This window comes from Gouania willdenowi, chromosome 4 (assembly GCF_900634775.1).
Source record: "Gouania willdenowi chromosome 4, fGouWil2.1, whole genome shotgun sequence".
NCBI classification, from domain to species: domain Eukaryota; kingdom Metazoa; phylum Chordata; class Actinopteri; order Blenniiformes; family Gobiesocidae; genus Gouania; species Gouania willdenowi.
Window position 1 is genome coordinate 8,446,144 of NC_041047.1, and position 25,694 is coordinate 8,471,837.

Below are 25,694 nucleotides of genomic sequence, written 5' to 3' on the forward strand. Positions count from 1 at the left end.
TCACAACAGCGTGTAGCATCATGGAGTTGCGCTCCGAAACGCTAGTTACCCATTCCAGCGTATAAAGCTTCTTCTAAAAAAGAAAAGAAACATATTGTGGATAAACATCTTCGTGACCGCAACAGAATTTATCTCGGAGCTGCTTTTAAAAGGATTTCGAACGGACCAGGATTTGGCAGCATTTCTCATGGACAGGTATTAAACATGTTTTAATGAAAAATTATGGCACTCTAACAATGAATTTGAAGTTTTTGTACTTATGCGACTTTGTTATGTTTTGCAATGCGCCTGCACAAATGTAGAGGCGTGGATTGGCAGAAGCAGGGGAGGAAGTAGAGCTGTTGAGGGTGGGACATCCAGACATTCACTCAGCTTTAAGCCTATTTATTGTGTTTTTATTGATTCAGTCATATCCAAAATGCCATTTAAATTGGAAAAAGTTAAATAAAAATTACACGAATTCACAACCTTCAGATTATGGGACTGACGCACTGCCTACTACAAAGCAACCGGAAGATGTCTCTGAGGAAGACTGATAGGTGGCAGTGGAAACATGTCAGGAGATCAAATTAAATTTCTTGGAAAAAAGTTGTCTGAATAATTGAAACCTTTACATATTATTAAAAAAAAGAATACAGAATTAACTTGCTGTTTTTTTTTGGTTTTTTTTTTCATTTTAATACACAAAAACTAATTTGTTTTAGAACGCTTACCTTAAAAAAAAAAAAAAAAATCCAAAACAAGTGCCCCGTGTGAGGCTCGAACTCACGACCTTCAGATTATGAGACTGACGCGCTGCCTACTGCGCCAACGAGGCCACCTGCACATCATGGATCACTTCTTGCTATTTCAGCCAAACACAACACACAATTACGATTATGATACGTAAAAAGAAAGGCTATAGTAAATAACTCATAATAACACCCAATCTGAGAGCTGAGGCTATAATATTAAACAGAAACGGACCACTTTTATCTCAGTGGTGCCACACACACTGTAATTGTATCTGATCGAAGGATCAGGTGATCAATATCTGTGTCAACATTTAGAGTAAAGAACAATATGAGCATTAATGAAAATATTTTGTTTTTGTTGTTTAGTGTACTTTTGTAGTTGATCTCCATATTTTACTGTTATTTTTGTATATTTTTCTACAATTTGACTGTTTTATGTTTTTATTTTATGTTTTTTTTTTTTTTTGAGTAAATTTGTTTTGTGTATTTTTGTCGTGCTATATATTTTTCTGTTATTTGTAAATTTTTCTACATTAATACTGTAGTGTGGATGAGCCGTGAAATAAGGGTTGCTGAAGTCTTGTCAGAAGTCGCTTTTAATTGCTGGTTATAGAGCAGGACAATCGTACACAGTGTTGTTACACACACCATCCACACTGTCAGACATGAACTAACTTCTCCTCCCGCCAACACTTATCTAAAATCTCGTTCTACTCCCGCCCGCCACGAACTAACGCGAGAGTGAGGACACAACAAAAGGAAACGTCACAATCACATACATCAACCCAGGGCGGCAAACACACACGGGAAACACCCAACGTGGCAACCCAGACATGGCAACACAGAACAACACCAAGGCTGGATTCACCGGCATCAAAATACTAAACAGAGCAAAGGTGTTGTGTGTTTTCTTGTTTCTGTTTGTGTGCCTTTACTTTGGGGGCTGCACAAAAATCGGTGTTTTTTGTATAGCTTTGTTGTTATTTTGCATATTTTTCCAACACTTTTTGAATTTGAAGTTTCATTGTCATTTTTGGTGTTTTTGTTGTCATCTTTGTCATTTTGTTTATGAGAGGTGACTCAGTCATCCACCTTCATTTTCCTTCAGATAATAAGCAAATAAAAACCCAAACAGAAAGAAACAGCCTCGTGTTTGTGTTGTTTTAATCAACATGCCATGTGACGTCCTCGGGGCTCGAACCCCATCCTCGGGATTGGATGGAGCGCGCATTCACGCGGTTATCTTTGTCGCTGCAACGCGATACGTCATTTTAACCATGTTAATAACGCAATTTTAGCAGTACCAAGTAGTAGTGATAATAATAACACTTGTAGGATATGCTTTTGTGTGTTCCCCAGGATTATATGCGTTTTGCAAGCTTTCTGTTTTAGTTTCCCTGTGAACAATGAATGTGTTCATACTCGATACCAGACGCGGTCCCTTTAAGGTGGTCCTCCCGCGCCCGCGCTAAACCGGAAATAGAAAGTCCATTTCCTCTATTTAAGCGCGCCAACAAAAAACGACAATACGTGTTCTGTTGACTGTGCTGCACGCTGTTCAGTGTCGGTTGCGTTTGGTTGTCGCTGCTCCCCTACCGAGGAAATGCCAGAGGAAGCGTCTGCTCCATCGAGCTCTGGAAGGTGAGGCGTGTTTCTTATTCATTGTTTGCTGCTAAACAGTCACCCTCGTACGGCTCTCTCAGCTAGCGTAGCCGTTAGCTATATGTCGGATATACGTCACGCTAGCATTGTCTTAGTATTCGTATTATCACTGTCAACCCAATGAGTGTGATATGTTGCTCACCTCACTTTGTTTTGTTTATAACGTAAAGCTTGGAGTTGGCTTGAATCAGGTAGTTTGTCATTGTTTTGTGGCTATTCACACCTGTGATGAATGAATATTATTGATTACTCACGCAGTCCTTTAAATCTTACTTTACTGACTCAATTATGTCTTGTAACTTGTTCATGTGTTTGCTAACGGTGGCTAACAGCTGACACTATGCAGCACATAGATGCACGTTACCCTAGATCAGTGTTTTTCAACCTTGGGGTCGGGTCGCATGGAATTAAAATTAGGTCACCCGAAATAACTAGTAACTTATTGTCTAGTAATTGATTAGACATGTATTTAATCTATATATACATTCTTATCTATTAATGTCAAGATGTGTCTGTTGTAAATAAAGTTGAATTGAATTATTTTTATGATTAAAATATCACTTTCTCAAATATATATCTAGTTAAAAGGTTTTTCATTGGTGATGCCAGTCATTGTAGATATTATTGTTTGTTTGAAAATAAATATTGGATATTGAGCAATTAATCACCTGATAATATTTGACACGAGAAGCAACTTATTCAAATTAAATGTTTGCTCTATAAGGCCGAATCAATGAAAACACAAAAGCTATTACAACAAAACTCCAACACAAACTTTCTAAAACATTTGTTTTTGTATTAACATAAAAATTGAAATGAATAAGAAATACAGTTTCTTGTGTTGTCTGCTACAGTTTTATGGAGTACAAAAGAGTGATTAACTGCATTAATTTTCGTTTTGTTTTTTTTTCTCCCTGTAATTAATGTGATAGTCTATGCACAGATTAAAATCCTAAATGTCATGCCTCTAATTTTAACTTTACTTTAAACCTAATGGTATTACACAATTAAATGAATAAAGATAACCAATCTATTTGTTTTTGGTGTTATCAGAATGATTATGAAACGGGGCACATTACTCGTGATGAGTTTCTTCTTATTTTCTGATACGGTTTCCCACTCTTGCAGTGCAGAGGAAAAGCCATGCTCATCGTCGGCAGGAGCTGCAGCAGAAAGGTCGACATCCTAACAATGATTGAATATTTGCGTCTGGATCAGGTGAATAACTCTGCACTCAATTAACTCAGACATTTGTCCATCAGCAGTTCAGCGGATGTCATGGAGGAGGCAAAGAAACTCATCGGCACAGGGAAACGACATCTTGTGATGGGTGACGTCGTCTCTGCTGTCAACGTCTTCCAGGATGCCTGCGGCATGCTGTGAGTTTGAAATTGACCGTTTCCCTGAAAATGTGGAAAAAATTAAGTTTTTAAGGCAAATGTGTTGTAATTTTACCTTTTTCCTCTCTCTCTCCTCCAGGGCTGCAAAGTACGGTGACACTGCAGATGAATGTGGTGAGGCTGCCTTCTTGTGTGGGAAGTCCTTACTAGAACTTGCAAGGTAAGTCCTATAAATATGTCATACAAGTACAGTTATTTGGCGCCCAGTTGGTATTGTAGCTACAGCTCTCAAAAGACCCCCAAAATCGATTTGGCGATATTTGTCTGCGCACTTCACTAGCTTTTTTTGAAAAATGTAAATTGACAGTTTTATTAACATACCATTAAGGCTGCAACTCACGACTATTTTAATAGTCGACTAGTCATTGATTATTGGAACGATGAATCGTACAATTATTTGCTTTTTGTTGCTACAATTACATTTTTTTTATAGATATAATAATTGGGTAGTGAGTGAAATGCTCCCAGACTAGGGATTGGCGATATAGGCTAAATGTATCCCAATAAGTTCTGGTATTTATCACAGAAGTGATATATAAAACTATTCCCAACTTAAGGTGTAAACAGGTTCATTACAAATGCATATTAAATTGAATACATCACTAGAATCTGCTTCAGTAATGACATTTAAAAAAAGCTACAATTGCTGCTGACTCAAAGAGCTTATGGACTGATATTTTGTGTAATATATTTGTGCACGTGTCACTCTATTGGTGTTGTATGCAATTCATTTTTTAATTTATTATATATATATTTTTTTTTAAAGTGAACGAAAAGCAAAGATAACTCAGTTGTTTTACTCTTTAATATAATCTCTTTTATGAAGGCATTAGCTCTCAGCCCAGTCTGTATGTTAACTTGGCATGCTTTAGTCTAGATCCAGTTGTTGATCGTTGCTGTAGCTTCATCTCTCTCAACATCTTAGTGGGAACTTTGGGTGGATCTGACTTAGGAACTTAAACTGGTTCAGTGTTGGGTGTCTGGTCCGCGGAGCTCCCGGTAAGCGCTCCAGAGGATAAGTTATTGACAAAAGGCAAATTTGGCCCGTGTCGCAAGGTTTTTAGGCCCAATCTTCTTGGATAAATTGAGGACGTAACGTGCATACAGCTCTGAGCACAGATGTATAGAAGGTGTGATGAGCCAATCATGGAAAACAATCTTCAGCTCCGTCCACAGCTTGAAAAAGACGAGTGATGACAACCGGCAATTGTCGACAAATACATTTGTCGGTGACTAATTATGCTATCGATTTGCCGACTAATCCTTGCAACCTTGCATACCACTTGTTTTTTTATATTTGTACTTGAATTACAGTTTTACTTGTCGCAAGTTTAAAAAAAAAAAAAAACGTTTTGCACTTTTAAGGGAAAGTTTGTAATTATTGATATTGCGATTGACTTGACTCATCGTCAGATTCATGGCAATGCTCAACCCTGAATATTGGATTTTTAAGACCGAAATGGATATTGGGCGGTTTAACTTATCGTTTGTATCTACCAATACCTCATTCGCTGATATATCAATATATACTGTATATGAACACAACTTTTTACAATACCAAAATATGATGCAAAATTAAAAATGAACAAAACTATCTGAAATATAATGTAAAACAATTCAAACATAAAGTTGCTCAAATGGTAAACAGGATAAATCAGAAAAGAAAAAATATAACTCTAAGCAATGAACTAGTGCACTACCCCATTGCTGTAATTGATTTGGCTGTTGATTGATGTGTTGAACGCATTGTCCCGTTTGATTAGGATGGAGAACGGTGTCCTTGGAAATGCCCTGGAAGGAGTTCCAGAAGAATCAGAGGAGGAAGATCAACCCAGCAACATTGAAAGTGCCAACGATCTGGACGGTCAGTGCTGAACATTTGTACCCATAGAACTAGAGCTGGGCAATATATGGAGATTTAAGATATATTCAGTTTTCTATCTTAATGTTATATATCGATATTGTAATTTTCTATATTTTATAGCTTATTTTGTTTTAAAGTTTATTTTAATAGGGGATAGTGCAATTCAATAAAACATGAGTTTAAAAAAACAGAATTAACCAAGGAGGTTATTTTTCATCATTAGTCCCCTGGCCATGATGTTAAAGCAAATAAAATACATTACAATGACAAACTTGCATGAAAGAAAAAATGTGTTCATTAACCATTCCCTCAGGTGTTTTGTAAAAGCCCTGTATATGTTCTGCTGTTTAACAGTCTCTGGTAGTGAGTTCCACTCTGGTTCCTCTAACGGACCAGGGGGACTGACTGTATGATCCCTCTGTGTAAGAGCACCTTCAGTCACCTCTCAGAGCCTCTAGTGACCGCTCACTACTGTTCCTCTAACTGATGAGACCTGCAAGGAGGACAGGATGCAAATGATGTTGCTTTACTTGTTTTAGGAGTTGCTGCTTTCACCACTTCTCAGAAAAGCACAGTTGGATGGATTTCTGAGTGCATCCTAACCCAGACCTTCCCCTAAATAAGCCACACTACAAATCTCACTCACACGTGCTGTCACTTATAGGAGAAAAAAGCCAAAAGTGGCATATTGTGCAGCTGTCTGTTAATAAATGTGCCTGGGTGTCTGTAAATTTAACTGGGAATTCTTTCTGGTCAGACTATTTAAAATAAAATTGAGATTTCTTTTGCCATTTTGAGAAAATGTAAAGATTTGAGTTTTGGTCCATATCACCCAGCCCTATATCAGACATTTAAAAGTGACTAGACAAGTTTGCCTATTGTTATTGGCAACTCCAGAATCTCAACTTGTTTTTTTTTTTTTTTTTTTTAACTGTTTCAGTCAGATATTTTTATTTTTTTTAAGCATTGACTGACTATTTGATTTCACAGCTCAAACACAAATGAAAGTTTATTGTTCCTCTAACATTGTGTGACCCAGATGAAACTAGGGATGAGCTCAGAAGGCAGGTCTATGAGGCATTGGCAGAGACACAGAAGGTTGAGGCCACTTGTGTAAAGACGGAGCCCGAGGAGGCGACGACGACGTGTAACGGTCACCAGGAAAGTGAAAATGCAAAGTCGGCGACGTCTCCAGTCAGCGATGGTGAGACTGTATCTGAGCTGAATGGCAACGGCAGTGAGTCACCTGATGCTGCTACTGCAGTGAACGCGGCGCAGAGTGACTGCAGCACTGCAGTGAACGCTATGGAAGAGGGTTTGCCCAAAAATGATGAATCTAATGATTCACAAGAAGAACAAGATGAAGATTCCAGCGTTGAAGATGAGCCACAGGGTAGTGGAGTCTGTTTCATGGCACAGTGGTGTTTCATAAATGGACTTAATGGTGTCACACAAGGAGGGAAATACACTGAGTCATGTCTAAAGCACCTTGGTGATGAGGTAGTCTAGTGCTATGTTTTTAAAAATGTATCTTACCTTCAGATGATGATGAAGAGGATGAGGGTGACGATGAGGGAGCTGAACAAAGTAAAGTATGTATTTTGAGTTCTCTTTTTATTATTAAATCTGGATACAGGTGTTTGAAAGAAAAAACACGATTTTTTAATTTTTTATTTTTTTTTTCTCATAGGAAGAAGAGGAAGTTGGAAATCTGCAGTTGGCTTGGGAAATGCTGGAAGTTGCTAAAGTCATCTACAAACGGTGAGTGTAGCACTGTCAAAATTTGGAGACAGGAGTGATAGTGTTGCATGAACTCTTGTTTTGAGTGTTTTATTTCCTAACCTTAACTATTGTCTGTACCTGAAGCAAAGAGAACCAGGAGGACCAGCTGATGGCGGCACAAGCGTATCTAAAACTTGGAGAAGTCAGTGCTGAATCAGGTTTGTTTGTCTTAACGTAACATGTGTTGAACCCGAAGTCTGGGGGCCAAATCTGGCCCTTTGAAGCATCCAATTTGGCCCGCACGAGAAAGTAGAAATGGATGTGTAAATGACATTCAGCTCAGTTTTCCTGGTACTTTTATCACATGATTAAAAGTCATTTTTAATGTTAAACCGTTGAAACACCTAAATGTTAATTAAATAGAAATTGGTCACAGGATCTAGGAAAGCTAAAGTGAAGATCCTTTTGGGACTGATGTCACTTATTACTTGAATATTGTCGAAGTGTAAACTATGACGTCATCGTCAACAAAGACTGATTGTGTTCGGCATCAATGTCTGATCGCTAGCAGTGTGACTCTGAAGTGTAGTGTTTGAAAACAGGTTTATGTATAATAGTAAAAAATAAAGGCGGATTTTGCTTATTGCGGGTTATTTTAGAACGTAACCCCCACAATAAACGGGACTACTGTACATTGCTTCTTTCCATGGTGTTCCTTTGCAGGCAACTATCCCCAAGCACTGGAAGACTTCCAGGAGTGTCTGGCCCTGCAGCTAAAGCACCTTCCTCCCCATAGTCGTCTACTGGCTGAGACGCACTACCACATCGCTACTGCCCTTTGCTACATGGATCAATATAGTCAAGCAATCCAGCATTACAGCAGCTCCATCAAAGTCATTGAACATCGCATGTGTAAGATTGCATGAAGTTAAAATTAAGTGCTGAATGTATTGCATGGATTAGCTTAATCTGCTGCTGTTGTAGCTGTACTGCAGGAGGCGATGGCTTCATCTGAGGAGGACGAGGCTGCTTCTAAGGAGAGAAAAGAAGTAGAAGAGCTGAAGCAGCTTCTGCCAGACATAACTGAAAAGATGGAAGATGCTAAAGAGAGCCAGAGGACGGCAAGTGCTGCCTCGCATGCCATTCAACAGACCCTAGTAAGTACAAAGGCTAATTTCACATTGGATAGTCAACCCCATTTCCTCACTAACCACCTCACAGTACATTTGTGTAGAGTGAGATATGTCTGGATGTACCCAGACATGCCAGTTTCTTTTCTTGTCCAGCTGGATTTTACAAACAAATCCTAACTTTATTTTTGAATGACTAACTTCGCTACTATTTGCTCATCTGGAAAATCCAGCAGTTTCTGAAAGCGAATCAGTTGCTCATTACAGCACCTTTACTCACGCGTAACCAAATCATTAAAGATGCTGCTTTATTTTGATAATCGTCACAGATGAGAAAAAGGAAAGACCAAATACTGAAGGAGTTATTAAAAAAAAAAAATGGGCAGGAAGAACCTCCTGGATGATAAAACCTCCATGGATCTTCAGAGAGGAATTTAAAAAATGAAGGAGCCACTGAGAAACTTGTCCTATAGGAAGTTTAGATAAAGTGTCCATCATCTGGTCTAGACTTTATCTCAGACAACAAATGGAAAAAAGCTCAGTCAGATTGAAGTCAATCACTACCATGCATTATAACAATCTTTATAAGGGGAGGAATGCATTTTTAAACCTCATGGAGAAATTACAAAGTAGATTCATAAAACATTGGATAATTTGAGTATGATTAGGTTGATCAGTTTTTTATTATGGTCACTCTATTTTAATATTGTTCAGTGTAATTGAAATATCAAAATTAGGACTCTCCTGGCTTGTATTAAAATGTCAAAGGGTCTTTAAAAATTTAATAATCAGTAATATTGCACTTAATGTTGTTTTTTTTTTTTTTTTTTTTTTTCTCAAACCAGCTTTAGTAATGCTGCTCCCTTTTTCGTAGGGTGGTGCATCAACTTCGTCAGCGTTCCTGTGTGAGAACGGTGGCCCTTCATCCTCGGCTGCCCTGCCTGCTCTTAGCCTGGTGAGTGTGTGCCACTTGTTAAAGATGGAGTCATGGTTGGACCCTAATAAATGTTCTTCCACAGAGTCCTGTCAAGACTGAATCCACATGTGAGACTTCCTCGCAGCCTAAAGCCGTCTCTGACATCTCCCACCTGGTCAGGAAAAAGGTGAGACCGTGTTTGTGGAGCGTTCATCAGTGTTTCTCTTCTGCGTTGCAGGAGCTCGCAGATGCCAAGGAATTCTATTTGTTCCTGCTGTGACGGGGCATGAGATGCATGCGTGTTGTTGGCGTTGTGTTGCTGTCTTAATGTTGAGCTTTGTCTGTGGTTGGAGCATGTGTTATGCAGCCGTGCTTGGGTGGATGCTGGGGTTTCTCAGGTTGTTGGTGACTGTGTGCTGTTACCTAAAAATTTAAGTTTGTACTTTTTCAAACTGAGGTTGTATACAGTGTAAGGTCAGCCAGTGTTTTCCCACTCTGCTCATGTTGGTTTTGTTTCCACACAGAGGAAACCGGAGGAGAGCCCAGTAAAGGACACTGATGCTAAACAAGTGAAACGGGAAACGACAGTTAATGGCAGCGATGACTCGAATGCCGGCAGCGGCAAAGGAGTCAAGGAGGGCAAATCACAGGAGGCGAGTGCTAGGCTTATCTCCTAATGTAGACGCTAGACTTCTCTGGACGTTCAATGTGCTGTGAAGCAAACAGATTTCTTGGTGCTTTTGATCAAGCATTGGTTTCCAATTAGCCGTTCTCACAGCTGTCGGCTCTGATTATTCTTTTTGGATTTGAAGTTTTTGGTGGTTCAGCAGCAGCAGTTGTCTCCAAATCAGATGCTGAAGGAATGGGGACTTGATCAGTTTTTGTACAAATATTCTCAGACATTAACTTTAATCGTTCTTCCCTCCAGCCTGCTGCACCATCAACATGACTTCCCTCTGTTTTGGATCTCTGAAACCAGCACAGCATGCCTATGCACACCTCCACCCCAAGTTCTTTTGTTTCTGTAAATAACAGACTTCTGTCACATTTTGTATACTTGTATTAAAATAAAGATTTTGCAAAAATGATCAAGGCTGACTCTGGTGCTACTTGTCATAACAAAGTAAAATGTAGCTTGGTTCCTTTTCTCAGGTACGAAAACTCTGCTATAGAATATTATAATTGCATGTCATAGTGACTAAATGGTCGTTATTGTAATATCTTTCATGTGAAGGATTATCCCACGGCCTCTGGTTTAAACACAACGGTGATTAGAGCATCCATAGGCTGCACAGAAAACTAGCATGTTCACTCAACAATTTCCTGTAATTAACAATTTCAATTTGTTGTCTGCCTTGCACAGCTATGCAGCGTAAGTTTGTTTTTTGTAGAGAGAAGCTGCAATTTAACATGTTTGTCAGGACCCAATCCTTTTCATGCATGTGCATTTATTTGCAATCTTTACAACAGAGCTCCTCTGACATATTTGAATGTAAACGGACCATACATTTGAACAGTTGTGATTATTAAAAAAAACCCACTGCAGGACATACAGTATGCAAAACACTACACATTAACACTCATACACCCAACGTTTAAATAGTACAAACTAGAGTAAAATAGGCCGACTGGATGTAGATGTGTTGAAAGTATCAGCCACTGACATGATGTAACGTCCAGAAGTTTACCCACATTGTTTGTAAATCATCAAGATTTGAACGAGAAGAGTATTTACGGTTGTACAGATAATTCACCTTACCGCAGGTTCCACACACTCCACCAGAGAGCTGCCTGTGTTAAGATGGCCACCGGTGATGACATTAGACTGTGTCATGAGACTCCTCTTTATTATAGATGTTTATGTTTTCAAGTAGTATTTTTGGATTAGAGCTCTACATTTATTTTTGACTCATACTAGTAAGAAAAGCTGAGTTGTCGACTCTTCCCTCTTTGAACATAATGGCCTGGTGTGTGCTGTGGTCATTTATTCTGAATTTGGGTTAGTTACAGTTTTAGCTGAGTTTCTTAAAATTACGGAAAGTTAGAATGATTTCATTCAGTACAACGGGTCACCAAGACGGTGGCTGCGGGCACCAGGTAGCCCACATGAACTATGTGAGGTGCCCTCAGGGGCTCTATTCACCAATGAGCTACATCTAAAATCTGATCTACTTTCCAGGATTCAAACTCGCAAAGAAATGCGTAAGATAGATATTTTTAGTAGTTATATACTGCTGCATGTGATAGTTTTAGTAATAAATTGCCATCTTTACATGTTTGTGTTGCACGTTTGGTGTATGGGTTGTGACATGTTATATTGTTGGGGCGACCATGGCTCAGGGGTAGAGTGGGTCGTCCAATAACCGAAGTGCTGGAGGTTTGAATCCCGCGCTATCAAAGTCATTGTGTCCTTGGGCAAGGCACTTTACCCACATTGCCTTGTATGAATTGTGCATGAATGGTGGTGATCAGAGGGGCCGTAGGTGTAAAACTGTACCCGCGCCCCTATCAGTATGCCCAGTGCATCTGTGGCTACAATGTAGCTTACCACCACTGGTATGATTGGTGTGAATGAATAATGCTTTCTGTACACACTGAGTCTCTTTGAAAAAAGCAGTATATAAATCTAAGCCATTATTATATTGAATATATATGATTATTAAAAACAGGGTCAATATGACATTGTTACATTTTACAAACATCACATTTTATACGATTAGTTAAACGTTGTTTGTTAGTAGCTAAAATAGGGAGATGATCATTTTCTATGAAATGTAATGAAAATGAAACAATTGCATACATTTGGAGAAATAAAGTGTTGAATGTTGAAATGTAAACATGTCCTACATTTTTAAGGTACTGCCAGCTGTGAACATTTAGTATTTAAGAAGTACTTTTTTAACTGGTAGCTCTTCGGACTATACAGTACATATGAAGTAGCTCACAGTTTCAGGAAGGTTGGTGACCCCTGCTTTACAACATTTAGACTCGTGAGAGTCATGGAAGCAGGAGCTGCCCCCACAGGCGGGTCCGGTGGGGTTATAGAGGTTACTTCACTAACGATCATATTGTAACATCCCTGCAGGTTTTATAGTTGTAGTGTTGTCGCTCTAATGTTAATGTTGATGGTTCCAATTATCGCTTGTTCTTTGAATGCACCTTTGGGGGAGCTGGGATGTGAGTGGCTGAGTGAACGAGGGGGCGGGTCAGAGAGAGGAGGTGAGCCCCTGTGTGTGTGAGTGAGAGCTGGGAGGTAGATGAATGAGAGGAGCCTGATAAGCTTTGACCCTTTTTGTTGTTTTTGGCGTGGTTAGGGCCGACAGTAACCGCAGTTCTGTACGGAAATAAAGCGGCTAATAAGCAAGAAGGTTGTCGTCCTTTCCAGCGTTCTGTGGGACGCTACATTGGTGTCAGAAGTAAAAGCGAGAGCACCGGACTGCTGACCGCAGCTGGCGACACTGCTCATCAGCCTAAAGAGAGGATGGCAGCTGGAAGTGGGGCCGGTGCTCGGCCGAGAGTTAAGCAGGAAGCTATGGACAGTGAGTACACTGGTTCTCCGAGACGTGGGAGTGACTTTGACCGGACGGAGGAGCACAAGGCTCGCCTTAGACGGACGGCCAGGAAGCTAGCAGCTGACGCCGGTTTCGGTCACCGTGGCGCGGAGCGGCGTGCCGACGCGGGAAATCATACCGGAAGTGACGCGGCACCAGATGTAAACAAATATGGCAGCGCCCTGTGTATCCGTCCACATGTAAAAACGCCAAAATACTCTGGTAAGGCGGACTGGGAGGCCTTTCATGCCCAATTTAAACTATTGGCACTTGCAGAAGCCTGGTCTGTGGACACTAAAGCACTCCAATTAGCCCTTTGCCTCACTGATGATGCCCTGCATGCTTGCTGTTGTTGAGCCCGGCTGAAAGAGATGATTATGGGGCTCTGGTTGGAGCCCTACAGCGGCGATTTGGACAGTGTACACAGCCTAGTGTCCTGCGCACAGAGCTGACAAACAGGCAGAGAAAATCCGGTGAACCACTACGAGTTCTGGCCAATGACATTGAGACTCTGGCGAGGAAAGCTTATGCCCACATGCCCACTTATGTGCAAGATGAGCTAGCCAGAGACCAGTTTATTAGAGCCATAACCCTGAGAGAGCTACGCATTCAAACGCAGCTGGCACACCCCTGCAGTTTACAAGAAGCTTTGGAGCTGGCTGTGGAAAGAGAAGCTGTGGGGACTGCTGCTGAGAGTGACCATGGTCAAAGCGGACCTGTCGTGAGAACCGTGACCCAGCAAGACTCAGGTCAAGAGAAGCCAGTCTGGGCTGCTGAGTTAACGGAAATGATCAGAGCCGTGTCGCTGCAGTCGACAGGCGGCAACGCCCGCCCTCGCCGGGGCCCCCCTGTTTGCTGGACGTGTGGCCAGCCTGGCCACATCAGCGTGCGGTGCCCAAAGCATGCTGGTGCTCAGGGAAACGCCCCTGGGTCTGCGTAGAGGGGACCACACAGGCCCTGTCTTCTGGGTTCCATCCTGCCCTGTTACCCATAGACGGGGCCAAACTGTACAGCCGAGGGAGCGGGGCTCCACTCCCCCCAGAAACAGACAACGGCGCAGAGGTCGTGAGAGTGGTGGGTTGGACCCATGCAGGACACTTTTGCCATGTCCCCATCACCCTTGCGGGGGCTCCATGCACGGCCCTGGTTGACACTGGCTCTACTGCAACACTGGTGAGACCCGACATGGTGCCAGCAGGGACGCATTTGGAACCTACTGTTATGAAATTACGAACTGTGACTGGTGAGCTGGCCCCCATGCTGGGAAGGGGCTGTAGTAACCGTATCGGTTGGGGGATGGACAGTGAACGTTAAGGTGTGGGTTGCAGCGGAACAGGACCCCTGCATATTGGGTCTGGACTTCCTGCGCATCCAACAATGTGTGTTGGACCTGGGGAAGAGCACACTAGCCTTTCATGAGGGCCCCACAGTCAAAATGGTGCCCCCCACACGGGCTGATGGGCTGCACCTGCTGAGTCAGGGAGCGACGGAGGAATACCAGCTGCTGCATCCCCCTCCCCCAGCCAACCCTGCTGTTCTGCAGCCCCCCATCCTCCACTCTCCAGGGGTCATACTCCCTCCTGCCCTGGACCAACAGCCTACTGGGGAGGATGGAGATAGACTGTCGGTGGTGAGAGAAGTGTGGAAACGCAGCTGCCACAACTTGGATTCCAGGCAACAAGATGAGCTGTGGCAGGTGTTATCGGATTTTAAGGACATTTTTGCACTGACAGAAGATGAAGTGGGTCTAACTCACTTAGTGCAGCATGACATCGAAACTGGAGATGCACGGCAGATTAGAACACGCCCCCGCCGCCTTCCCCTGGCTCATCAGACTGCTTTTGAAACAGCAATAGATGAGATGCTGAAGACAGGCATCATTGAATCTTCGAGCAGTCCCTGGGCCTCAGGGGTTGTGATGGTAAACAAAAAGAATAGTGCTAAAATGAGATTTTGCGTCGATTACAGGCCGCTGAACAATGTGACCAGGAAGGACTCGTACCCGCTGCCCCGCATCGATGAGTCCCTGGACTTGGTTGCTGGCTCGTCCTGGTTCTCCTCCTTGGACCTGCGTAGCGGGTACTGGCAGGTACCCTTCAGCCCTGTAGCCAAACTAAAGACTGCCTTCTGCACTGGCAGGGGCTGTGGCAGTTTCGAGTTCTTCCCTTCGATCTGTGCAATGCCCCCGCCACATTTGAACGGTTGATGGAAAAGGTTTTGGCTGACATCCCCCGACAGGAGTGTCTGGTCTATTTGGACGACATCCTGGTGCATGGGAGCTCCTTTGAGGCGGCTTTGGCATCCCTACAAAAAATAGCAGCAGCCGGGTTGAGGCTCCACCCAGACAAATGCTGCTTCATGAAAGGAGAGCTGGAGTTTTTGGGGCACAAGATCGGTGGTGAGGGCATCAGCACACTAGAGGAGAAGGTGCAGGTGGTAAAGTACTGGCCAAGCCCCATCAACCTGAGAGAGCTGAAGAGCTTCATTGGACTAGCGTCCTACTACCGGCGGTTTGTGCGTGGTTTTTCCTGCATTACTGCACCCCTATTTCGCCTGCAGCAGAAAGACAAGGACTTTGCCTGGACCCCAGACTGTGAGCAGGCTTTCAACTGTCTTAAGAATGCCCTGACAGAGTCGCCCATCCTCACCCCACCGGACCCCAGCCTGCCGTTTTTTTGGACACGGATGCCAGCGATGTCGGAACTGGAGCGGTGTTGAGCCAGGTGGGGCCGGAGGGGGAGAAGGTAGTCGCGTACTTCAGCAGAACTTTCAACAAGGCTGAAAAACGCTACTGTGTGACTCGCAGAGAGCTTCTAGCTATAGTGAGGGCGATAAAGAACTTCAAATATTATCTGTGTGGCCTGCCCTTCACTGTCCGAACTGACCACGCTGCACTCCAGTGGTTAATGTTTTTTAAGGAGCCAGAAGGGCAGATTGCACGCTGGCTGGAGGAACTGGCACCATTTTCCTTCAAAGTCGAGTACCGAGCAGGAGCTCGCCATGGCAACGCTGATGCCATGTCCCGGCGCCCCTGTGGCCCGATGGATGCCGGTACTGCGGGAAGAGAGATGCCCGGGAAGGAGAACTCCGCGCTGAGGAGGAGCGAGATCCCATGTATAGCAGAAATGGGCAAGGCTGCAATGCAGCACAGGTTGTTGACTCAGCGGAATGGAGAGCACAACAGGAACAGGATGCCGACCTCCAACCGGTGCTACAGTGGGTGGAAGCTAGACAAAAACCACAATGGGATGAAGTCACTGGGTGCTCACCTGCCACAAAAGGACTGTTTGAAAAGTTAACTGCTCTCAGGGTGAAAGATGGAGTGCTTCAGAGAGCCTGGAAAGAGCCGGCTACCGGTGAAAGTAAGTGGCAGGTGGTGGTCCCCAGGGTCCTCAGAGAAGCTGTGTTAAACTCCTGTCATGGAACGACTGGAGCGGGACACTTTGAAGTTTCCAAAACCCTCCGTCGGCTTCGTCAAAGTTTCTACTGGGGTCAGCTCAGGAGAGATGTTGAGGACCTTTGCACAGTGCACAAGGGCCCCCCAGATCAATCACGCGCCCTGCTCCAGCAGCTGGCAGTCGGAGCCCCGATGGAGAGAGTAGCAGTAGACATTATGGGTCCGTTCCCACGCACAGACAAGGGGAGCTGCTATGTCCTGGTCGCTATGGATTACTTCACAAAATGGCCAGAGGCGTATGCTTTACCAGACCAAGAGTTTATTTGCATGTTTATACCCTCAAAATTACCATGGAATTTTGGGTTTTACTCGGACCCCTCATCATCACGTCTCTGCAGAAGAAGACCCTCCGCTGCACCTCAGCACTTTAACAACTCACTAATTTCATAATTTGAATACACTATTTCTACCTTTGTTTTTCTGTTTGCATGTCGTTTGCTTCGTATTTAATAAAATGGTTTCTCCAACAGTTGGTTAAATCTACACATTTATACTGTATATAATGCACATACAGGATGATGTGTAACAATAATCAGTAAAATTAGCTGTCAACACATTTTGTAGAACTAAATATAAGGTTATGCTGTGAACAGAAAGAAAGGAAGACGAGCCAGATAATTATAAACTTTAGAATATAATACAATCATAACTTTTAATCATAAATATGACTCTTCTCAAAACAACAAACTTTGATATTTTTGTCACACAATATCTAAGCTTCCAATGAATAATTTACAAAAAAAAAAAAAAAAAAGTTCACTGATGGTGACATTGAGATCTCAATGTCACCATCAGTGAACTTTTTTTATTTGGAAATTATTCACTGGAAGCTTCTCTGGTGGCGTGTGCAGTGGTTGTTGTTATTATTATTATTGTATGAAGCCAACATTACTGCAGCTCTGCACATCATTGTTGTCCTGTTAAAGTATTTTCATACAAAGACTTAAAAACAATCTGAAATTAGTGATGACTCAAGTAAATCACCTTTATTATGCATTATAACAATCTGTTCCTTAAGTCTCTAAATTATTGAAACAATTAAAAACATCTCTTAAAAAATAAAATTACAGAAAATTAAATAATCATTTAATATACATTTCAATAAATAAGTGCATCCCATGTTGACGCTGAGCTTTATTCTGTCTGTTGTCTGTAGAAGTGATGGGTCTAGACCTGATGATGGAAACTAGGATCAGCTCATGGTTTTAATGTCCAGGGAGGGGCGTGTCCACTCTGCATGGACTTAAAGAAGAAGAAATAAAAGAAGAGTTAGATAATGTCATGTTCATCAAAAGGAAAACTGAAAGTGATGGAGATAAATATGCTCAGATGGACACACACACACACAGTTTAAACAAACACACAAATACTCTGTCCTAAATTGTCTCACACATTAAAAGCATCTATTTACACTTACATTAATGTACACAAAGACTAGCTCCACAAAATCAGAACGACATTTATTGATCCAGAAATTAAACTGATCTTACCTTTATAGGCTCAGTTTCCTCCTTTGTTTTCAAATCCATTTGAACCTCCATTCATGGTGGTTTTTATCGTCAGAGAGTCTTTCATTTTTAATAAATCCACCGTTATTTGGTCTGTTTTAATCTCTTTCTTTCTCACTCACTTGGTTCTCTCTGTTACGTGTGAGTAAAATTACCGCAATGTACCGACACTGGCTGTAAAGAGCAACTTATTATCTTTCATAAACTGGTGGAATTTCTCCGATAGAACAAATATGAGCAGAGTTACAGTCATTTAAATTAACGTGATGCGTTCAGGGGCCCTGGGAAACCCGGTCCGTGAAAAGAGCGCGTGTCTGGGTAAATCTTGGTTTATAGTTACCCTACACAACAGAAAATATGAAATTAACAGAATGTACTGTCAACAACAAACCCAGAGTCGCTTAATGGTGACGTAACGCCATACGTGTGTCATAAATTAACGTGATGATGTGTTTCTCTGTGGGAACCGAGTTGAGCTGGTGATCACGTCCGTTCTACCGTGCCAGAAAAGGGACAGGGAGGGGGGGATTCCTGTTGTGAGCTTGGAACGGCCCCAGTTGCCAGTGTGAGTACACCCTTAGAAATGTAGCATTTATGCATCACAGTGGTAAAAAAAATAATAATGATTTAAATTTAGCAAACATGCATATTGATGCCATTTCAAATGTAACTAATTGAATAAGCGAGACCAAAGAAAGGAGTCAAACATTGGATTGATTTTCATTCTGATTTATTAAGCATGATTAATAAATAAAATACATTTATGGGAAAAGACTCAACATACAGAAGACAAATCAATCTCGCTGGAACCATTACATAGAAGTCAAGTGAAACTTCAAAAGAACCATCAAAGGTGATTAGCAGAACTCCTCTGAAGAAAACTGGCAGTTGACAGTCGAAACATGTCTGAATAAAAAAAAAACTCAACATACAATTCAAAAAGAAGACAAAATTAATCTCATTGGAACCGACTTATTCTAATCACTATAATTATTAAGGTCACGTGTTCAAATCATTACAAATAATAGCATATGTTTAAAAGAGTGCTGGGCATGGAGGTACAATCAATATATTAACCATTTCCCTGTCTGGAGTATACTGCGTTCAAGGGTAAGTAGGATAGAGATAAGGCATGGAAAAGGGCATCTGGTGTATCATGTGAGGGTAATAAATGTGATCTGGGTGGTGGCAGGAGTAAGCCATCAGAAGGATCTGGTACTGTTGCAGTTGTTGCTGCAGTTGTTGGACCAACAGTTGTTGCTGGGAAAGCTCGTCTACGCACTGATCCTTGGGGATGTGCTGATGCAGTTGGTGGAGCAGGAGTTGGTGGTGGTTGAGGATCATGTTTTGCTGGTAGAGGAGTGGCAGCTGGTGCTGGTGGTAGAATGGCAGGTCACATTGTTGGGAGAACAGACTTTTTTGGTAGTCGAGTAGATGCTGGTGTAGTTGGGTCAGATGTGTTGCATGCTGGTGGCTCACGAGCTCTTTCAGCTTATTGGAGGCTAGGTACAGATGGTACAAACTGCTTTTTGATGCATTCAGAATTTTATGAAGTACCTCATGTGCGTCAGTGAGGTTATAAGGATGGGGAGGGGCAGTGGACTCATCAGGGGACTCTGTTGTTGTAGCTGCAGCTGTAGTAGTTGTTGGCATAGGCGTAGTTGTTGTTGGCATAGGCGTAGTAGTGGTTGTCATTGGCGTAGTTGTTGTTGGCATAGGTGTAGTAGTGGTTGGGATAGCAGAAAGGCAGGTGGGATCCAAGAATATTGAGCCCAAAAATTCCAGAAACGGCAGAAAGTCCATGAACATCGTAGCCTCACATATGTTAGTACTGCCGCAGCCAGACAGAGTGGATGGCACCCCAAAACTAACAACTGTGCATGAGAAAGAAAATGAGTTTAATCACTTGCTGTTATTTTTTTTCAACATTTTAATTGATTTTGATGGACCAGAGTCCAAACTTAGTTTTAGTCAAATATTAGCCATCAGCAGTTTTTCAGTTATAGTCTAATTTTAGTCAACTAAGTCTGTTACAGTCAACCAAAATATACCCTACAAGAGTTTATTCATAGTTTTTAAAGATTCAATTGCCATTTATCAATCTGTTATTAGATTGTATTAAAGTTTGTGTACACTGCACACTACTGAAAAATAATCCGTATTTCCTCTTGTCCACTAGATGGGCACAGATGACATCACTCTTTTATCCTTTGCTTTTTAAGCTTTGCTGTTAAGAAAATATGTAAGTGCAAATTAATCTCTTTTAGTCAATGTAACTTTTAACATAATCCGAGAGTGTTAACATATTTTTTCCAGATTTTTCCCAGATGTGAAGTGCACGTGTTTGATATCGATGTGTTGGTTATGATTTTGTCTTTTTGAGACATGTAACTTTTGAGTTACTGTAATGACTCTATACATCATTATAATGTGTTTTATTAAAGGTTACTTTAGGGTCATTAAATCAAACAGATTTAATGTGATCAATGCGTAAGACCACATGATCCCGAGTTCTGATAAGATTTTGTCCCATGTGACAAAATTATAGTTTAGTGTTTATTCTTCGATGAAAGCATCAGCATATTTTGATATAGTTTTTGTGTAATTACAAAAAAAAAAAAAAAAAAAAAAAAAAAAGTTACAGTATTGATGCTTTAAAATGTTCCGTCACAGTTTTCATCAACAAAATGAACACTGTTGACAACTTCTATACAGGATGTATTCTACCTTTTTCCCCTTTTCCTCAGTTATCTACAGCTCATGATAATGAATTCCCATGTTTAATTTTCTATTTATTACAATGGGACAAACCAAAATTCTAAGGTTTCTAACCAATTGTTTTACACATGAGTCGTCTCCTTTGTTAACTGAATGACAAAATGAGAAATAACATTTCAGAATAATCTTCACATTTGGTCAATGAATTCCACACTGAACCCATAAAGATATGAGATCTTTCTAATATTTTATATTTAATCCAGAAAATGTGAATACCAACCTGGCGCTTCAATGCAGGTGTCTTCCTCTCCTCTACAATTCACAATTTGGTCGCAGCTTGAAGTGCTGGGATCGCATCCTTGGCAGGTTTCATTGTTGAAATCAGGAAGAGTTGGAACTGAAAGAAAGAGAGAAAAAAAAGTCTGAATAACAGCAGCACCTTATTGTGTAATGCAGTGTTTCTCAAATGTGATGACTCTACGGGGGGTACTTGAGAAAGAGATAGTGGAAAATAACAAATCAAAGCATAAAAATATGGTGTTTACAATGTTTTGCTTTAGTTTAAAATGATAATCATAATTAGGATGATGAAATGATCTTGATTAGAACATGAAATTCAGTCTTGGTCCCACACCAGAGAGGAGATGACCGTAAATGATTACAACTATAGAAATAAATCTGTTCGAGGCACTAATTACTGTTTCACTGTTTTTTCATATAGTATTTTGAGCAAAATGTTGTCGTTAGACAAAGAGGGATAGTCGGATTCAGAAATAAGAAAAAGGGAGTTCGAGAACCACTGGTGTAATGTGATGTTCTGAATATGTTTTAGTGTAGACCACTTACAAGTTAGAACGTCATTGTTGCAGTTATCGGTGTTGCAACAAGAGACTGTTGCGTAGGAGTATGAGGGACCCAGATTGGCAGAAATTACGTGAGTGCCTGTGGTTGGACACACTTCAGGCACTGTGCAGTTCCTGAAGATTCTTGGGATTCCATTTGATACTATAAATGATCAAAAGAAACATAATTGAAAAGAAAACTCAAATAATTCATTTTTTCTTGCATTTCAAGAATGAGGAAAAAACTTTACCTGTGGCATAGGCCGTCATGCACATGCTCAGAGTGGGACAATCAACATTTTCGATAAACATGCAGTTGGGGTCGTTTGGGTCAATGCAGCGTTCACATTGAATGGCTCCAGCTGTAAATGTGAAAAAAAACGCCGTGAAGAGAATGACATTATCACGACAAAAGTCTTTCTTCAGGTTGCAATACAATTCTCACAAAAGAAAACGTTTAAACTAACTTCAAATAAATAAAGAACATTTTCCCATTTGCTCTGTTAGTTTTCTGAGATGCCAGTAGAAAAGTGAATCTTTAAAATAAACCTCCTTACCTGTGCTGGATAGAGTCACAAGAACAGTCAGAAACAGAATAGTCTTCATCGTGGTTTAATGGCTGAGTATTGTCAGTATTGTCTGTCCACTTGGAAGCTGTACCTGCCTGTTGTGAGGTTCAGTCCAATATTTATATCCTGTTCAGGTGAGCAAAGGTATGAAATGAATGTTTGGGTATTAACAAATCGCATGATTCAAAAAAAAAAAATTCTGTTCTAGGCCGGGCTCTTACCTCACTCAGTTAATCACCATACCACACCTACTACTATGTCTAATTTAATTGTATGTTTCTTGTAGCTGATGACATCAAAGCATTGTTAAGCTGGTAATTGTTTTTATTGTTGGTATTGTAATTTGTCCTCACTCCTCAACAAAAATAATAAAAAAAAATCCACTATCGTGAAATGCTGCTCACAGACAGAATGTCACGATATATCCAAGTCTACAGACTCTAATCCAGGGGTTTTCAACCTTGGGGTCGCAAGACACTGGGAGGGGGTCGCCAGATGCCTTAAAAAAACTAAGAATTATTTGAGGCAATTTTTGCTTATTTTTAGCCTATTTTTGTTTTTTGTAACTATACAAAATATTTTGATCATTTTAATACATTTTGCTACATTACTCCCATTTCTGCCACTTCTAAATCAAATTTCAATGTATTTTCTGCACATTTTTTCTACTTTCAATACATTTTCGACACTTAAAAACCCTTTCCACCACAATTCCCACCTGATGTTGCATATATTGACCCATTATTGTCCTTTTCAACCTCTTTCTCCCATATTTCATTGCCAATTTAACCACATTCACGATTTGTAATGCTCATTATTTTCCAGTTTAAATTAATTTTCCTACTTTACATCACCCCAACCCCCCTCCCCTAATTTCTGCCACTTCTAAGCCATTATTGACACTTTGAACCCTTTTTACCACTTTTTCTGTGCGTTTTTGGCCACTTTAATTTGAAACTTTTAACCAATTTCTGTGATTTTAAAAATCCCATTTCACCATCTTTTCTTCCATTTCAGGTCACTTTTAACCTGTTTTATTTCTGATTAAAACAAGGATTTACATATTTAAGATGACTATAGCCCCCCCAAAAAAAAAAACTAGTAACTGGTAAAATTCTACAACATGCTTTCCCCTAGCTACAATGATCTTTCTACTAGTTTTTTAAACCCAATAGAGTTTTGAAAATAACTTCCTTTTATATTATGTAGTGATGATATTTCCTCGTCTTAGTGTAAAAAGACAATCAAAAAATCATGAAACAAGCTGATTTAATCCAGACTTAATACAAAATTCAGTCTATCAAACTGCCTGAATATTACATGTGTCTAAAGCTTGACTATTGGAAGAACAACCCTGTTGTCACAACCGTGCCTAAACTTGTATATTTGTTTATTGTTATCTAATTGTTGGGGTACCATCAGCAATTTCTACTGAGTACACACGTATACATCACTGCTTTATTATCATTACTACTACTCCCATTTCCCCATTAATATTTTTGCTATTTATTACATTTTAATTTACCTTTTAAGTATTAGGGCTACTTGCAAGGCAAGACACACTTTATATTCTTAGAAAACGATACTCTCAGTATCATAAAAATGCAATTGCTGGTATTTAATTAATGTATTATGTATTGAGTATTATGCACATAAAGTAGCACTTTATATTTACTGTGCAATCGAGCAATCTGCAATATAATTATGCACTAAACCTTTTTACACTTCAGTACTCCGCAGTTTAATCAGCTCTTTGATATCTCATTTTATCATTTAACACTTGTGAAATACATGTAGTTCCCTGATCCTTGGCCTGCATGTTTCTTCATCCACTAAACTGTTTCATTGTTCTTGCTTTCTTTTTTAGTTTCTGTCCTATTGTGTTTTTAAGGACACATTTCCATTGTTTCTGTAATTATACATAATTACATTTTATAGCCATTAAGCACAGGAACACCCTGTTGAACCATTATATTTTCCATGCAACAATGCCACTAATCCACCCTCTTTTATCTTAAAATGGTATTGCTAAACATATTTTTGGGCTACGAGTTCAAAAAGCTTCATCACGTTGTTTCTACAAGGTTTTTCAAAGACTATTAACGACTCAAAGGACGGGTTACTGGACGATAGAAAAAAGCTAGGCTACTTTGGGGTTCACTGAAAAACAAAAACAAACTGTTCAGGAAAAAAAAAAACTGCTCCCTGGGCGCTACTCCGTGGCATTTCGTGTACGTAGCTTTACATATATGACAAAGTATGATGTACACTACTGGTCAAAAGTTTTAGAACACCACATTTTTCCAGTTTTTTACTGAAAATTATTCAGTTTATTGTGTCATTGCACTCTGAAATGAAAGCGTAGAAAAAAATAAGCAATTTCAGTTGAAAAAGAAATGATGGAATCCATGAACAATACTGTTCACCTGATGCTCATGAGGGTCTGGACCACAATGTGTTCCAACACTGCTTTTATGCAGACAGAGGGAGTTGGAAGTAACCAAGAAAAGTTGGAACACCTGTAGGAATCAGTAGCACCAGCTTTAAAGGCTGATTCAACCTTTATTGCTGCAGAACAGCTTGAAAAAGGCCTATTTGTGTAATTCTGAAATGTACATTATTTTTCGGTTTTGGTTAACCAAACTTTTTATTATCTGGCTGTTCAGTACTTACCTTTGTACCATTTCAAGCAATTCATTGGACTTGCACGACTTGAATTGCTATACATAGTAGTGTATTTATATATTTTTATTATACTTATGTTTTATTTGCTAAATAAAACAAACAATTTTGGATATCTATAAAGAATAAAGCTTGGCACACATAAGAAAAATGATCATTAATACAAATTTAGAGTTGTTTAATGCACACGCATGCAAGCTCTTCTACCCCGCCCCCCTCAAAGCTAAAGCTAGCATAGCCTGCAGGCTAACACGAGGTAAGTTGTTGCTAGGGGTTTTGAAACATGGCAGAAGAAACGCTCTGTAACCAAGAAAAGCAAGTCAAATTCTCTGATATTGGAACATTTTGGGTTTGATGATAAAGACCTAGAGCAAAGACACATCACGTGCAAGAAGTGTTTTGTTTTGTGCAAAAGTAAACATACTTGATTTTAGTGTTTGAAGGATTTTATTTATGTTTAAAGAATATATTTTGTTGAAGTAAATAACTATTTGTTTAACAAATAATCGTAATTTCAATTATGACTTCAATAATCATCACAAATACACACATTTAGGGCTTCATTTAAAAAACTACCACATCAAATACAAAAATGTTTCACATACAATCAAAATTCCTACGACTTCAGACATAATAATGTGTTTAGACTAGACAGGGTCAAATCGAACGTTGGGAAACATAGTACTGTGTGTAACCTCTGGAATGACCTTGACGTAGAGACACAACAATCCGTAAATCTGACAAGATTTAAGGAGAAGACACGGAGGGTATTCCAACACGCATACAGGTCCCAAGTCAACTCTTCATCGAACAACACAGAGTTGGAGGAACGTAAACAACGACTGGAAAAGAAAGCCCGAGGAGATACGGATGAAAAGGACAGTGAGGAGGAGTAACAACAGGAACCATGACTGCAGACGAGAACACATCACACAAAAA

The 25,694-nt window shown here is 40.4% G+C and overlaps 2 protein-coding genes and 1 non-coding gene across 8 annotated transcripts; 1 reads left to right on the forward strand and 2 right to left on the reverse strand.

The window, feature by feature from the left end:
- Nucleotides 1–744: 744 nt before the first annotated feature.
- On the reverse strand, nt 745–817 carry trnam-cau (transfer RNA methionine (anticodon CAU)). The gene has a single exon. It is a non-coding gene; the product is annotated as a tRNA-Met (tRNA).
- A 1,384-nt stretch (nt 818–2,201) lies between these two features.
- On the forward strand, nt 2,202–10,474 carry nasp (nuclear autoantigenic sperm protein (histone-binding)). 6 transcript variants are annotated; one of them, XM_028444316.1, is made up of 15 exons: nt 2,202–2,375; nt 3,525–3,572; nt 3,659–3,775; nt 3,876–3,956; nt 5,560–5,660; nt 6,700–7,053; nt 7,203–7,252; nt 7,351–7,421; nt 7,527–7,600; nt 8,106–8,294; nt 8,367–8,539; nt 9,387–9,467; nt 9,532–9,615; nt 9,953–10,081; nt 10,357–10,474. In XM_028444316.1, exons 1-15 carry the CDS (start codon nt 2,338–2,340, stop codon nt 10,375–10,377), a joined length of 1,611 nt encoding a protein of 536 aa, XP_028300117.1. In that variant the 5' UTR covers nt 2,202–2,337; the 3' UTR covers nt 10,378–10,474. The 6 variants fall into 6 exon arrangements, with proteins under 6 accessions (XP_028300117.1, XP_028300118.1, XP_028300115.1 ...); XM_028444317.1 differs by lacking the exon at nt 9,953–10,081 and having other exon boundaries at nt 10,357–10,436; XM_028444314.1 differs by lacking the exon at nt 10,357–10,474 and having other exon boundaries at nt 9,953–10,348.
- An 8,183-nt stretch (nt 10,475–18,657) lies between these two features.
- On the reverse strand, nt 18,658–22,222 carry LOC114462079 (protein psiD-like). The gene is made up of 5 exons (XM_028444684.1): nt 22,062–22,222; nt 21,756–21,866; nt 21,509–21,667; nt 20,943–21,059; nt 18,658–19,818 (listed from the first exon to the last, which is right to left on the reverse strand). Exons 1-5 carry the CDS (start codon nt 22,108–22,110, stop codon nt 19,049–19,051), a joined length of 1,206 nt encoding a protein of 401 aa, XP_028300485.1. The 5' UTR covers nt 22,111–22,222; the 3' UTR covers nt 18,658–19,048.
- Between the last annotated feature and the right edge of the window lie 3,472 nt (nt 22,223–25,694).

Coding starts and splice junctions, on each gene's coding strand:
- LOC114462079 (XM_028444684.1), bottom strand. CDS start 22,110: ATGAAGACTATTCTGTTTCTGACTGTTCTTGTGACTCTATCCAGCACA. Junction 21,867..22,061: donor TGTGACTCTATCCAGCACAG/GTAAGGAGGTTT, acceptor TCACATTTACAG/CTGGAGCCATTCAATGTGAA. Junction 21,060..21,508: donor CAACAATGACGTTCTAACTT/GTAAGTGGTCTA, acceptor TCTTTCTTTCAG/TTCCAACTCTTCCTGATTTC.
- nasp (XM_028444314.1), top strand. CDS start 2,338: ATGCCAGAGGAAGCGTCTGCTCCATCGAGCTCTGGAAG. Junction 3,573..3,658: donor GCAGGAGCTGCAGCAGAAAG/GTCGACATCCTA, acceptor TTTGTCCATCAG/CAGTTCAGCGGATGTCATGG. Junction 9,616..9,952: donor CCCACCTGGTCAGGAAAAAG/GTGAGACCGTGT, acceptor GTTTCCACACAG/AGGAAACCGGAGGAGAGCCC.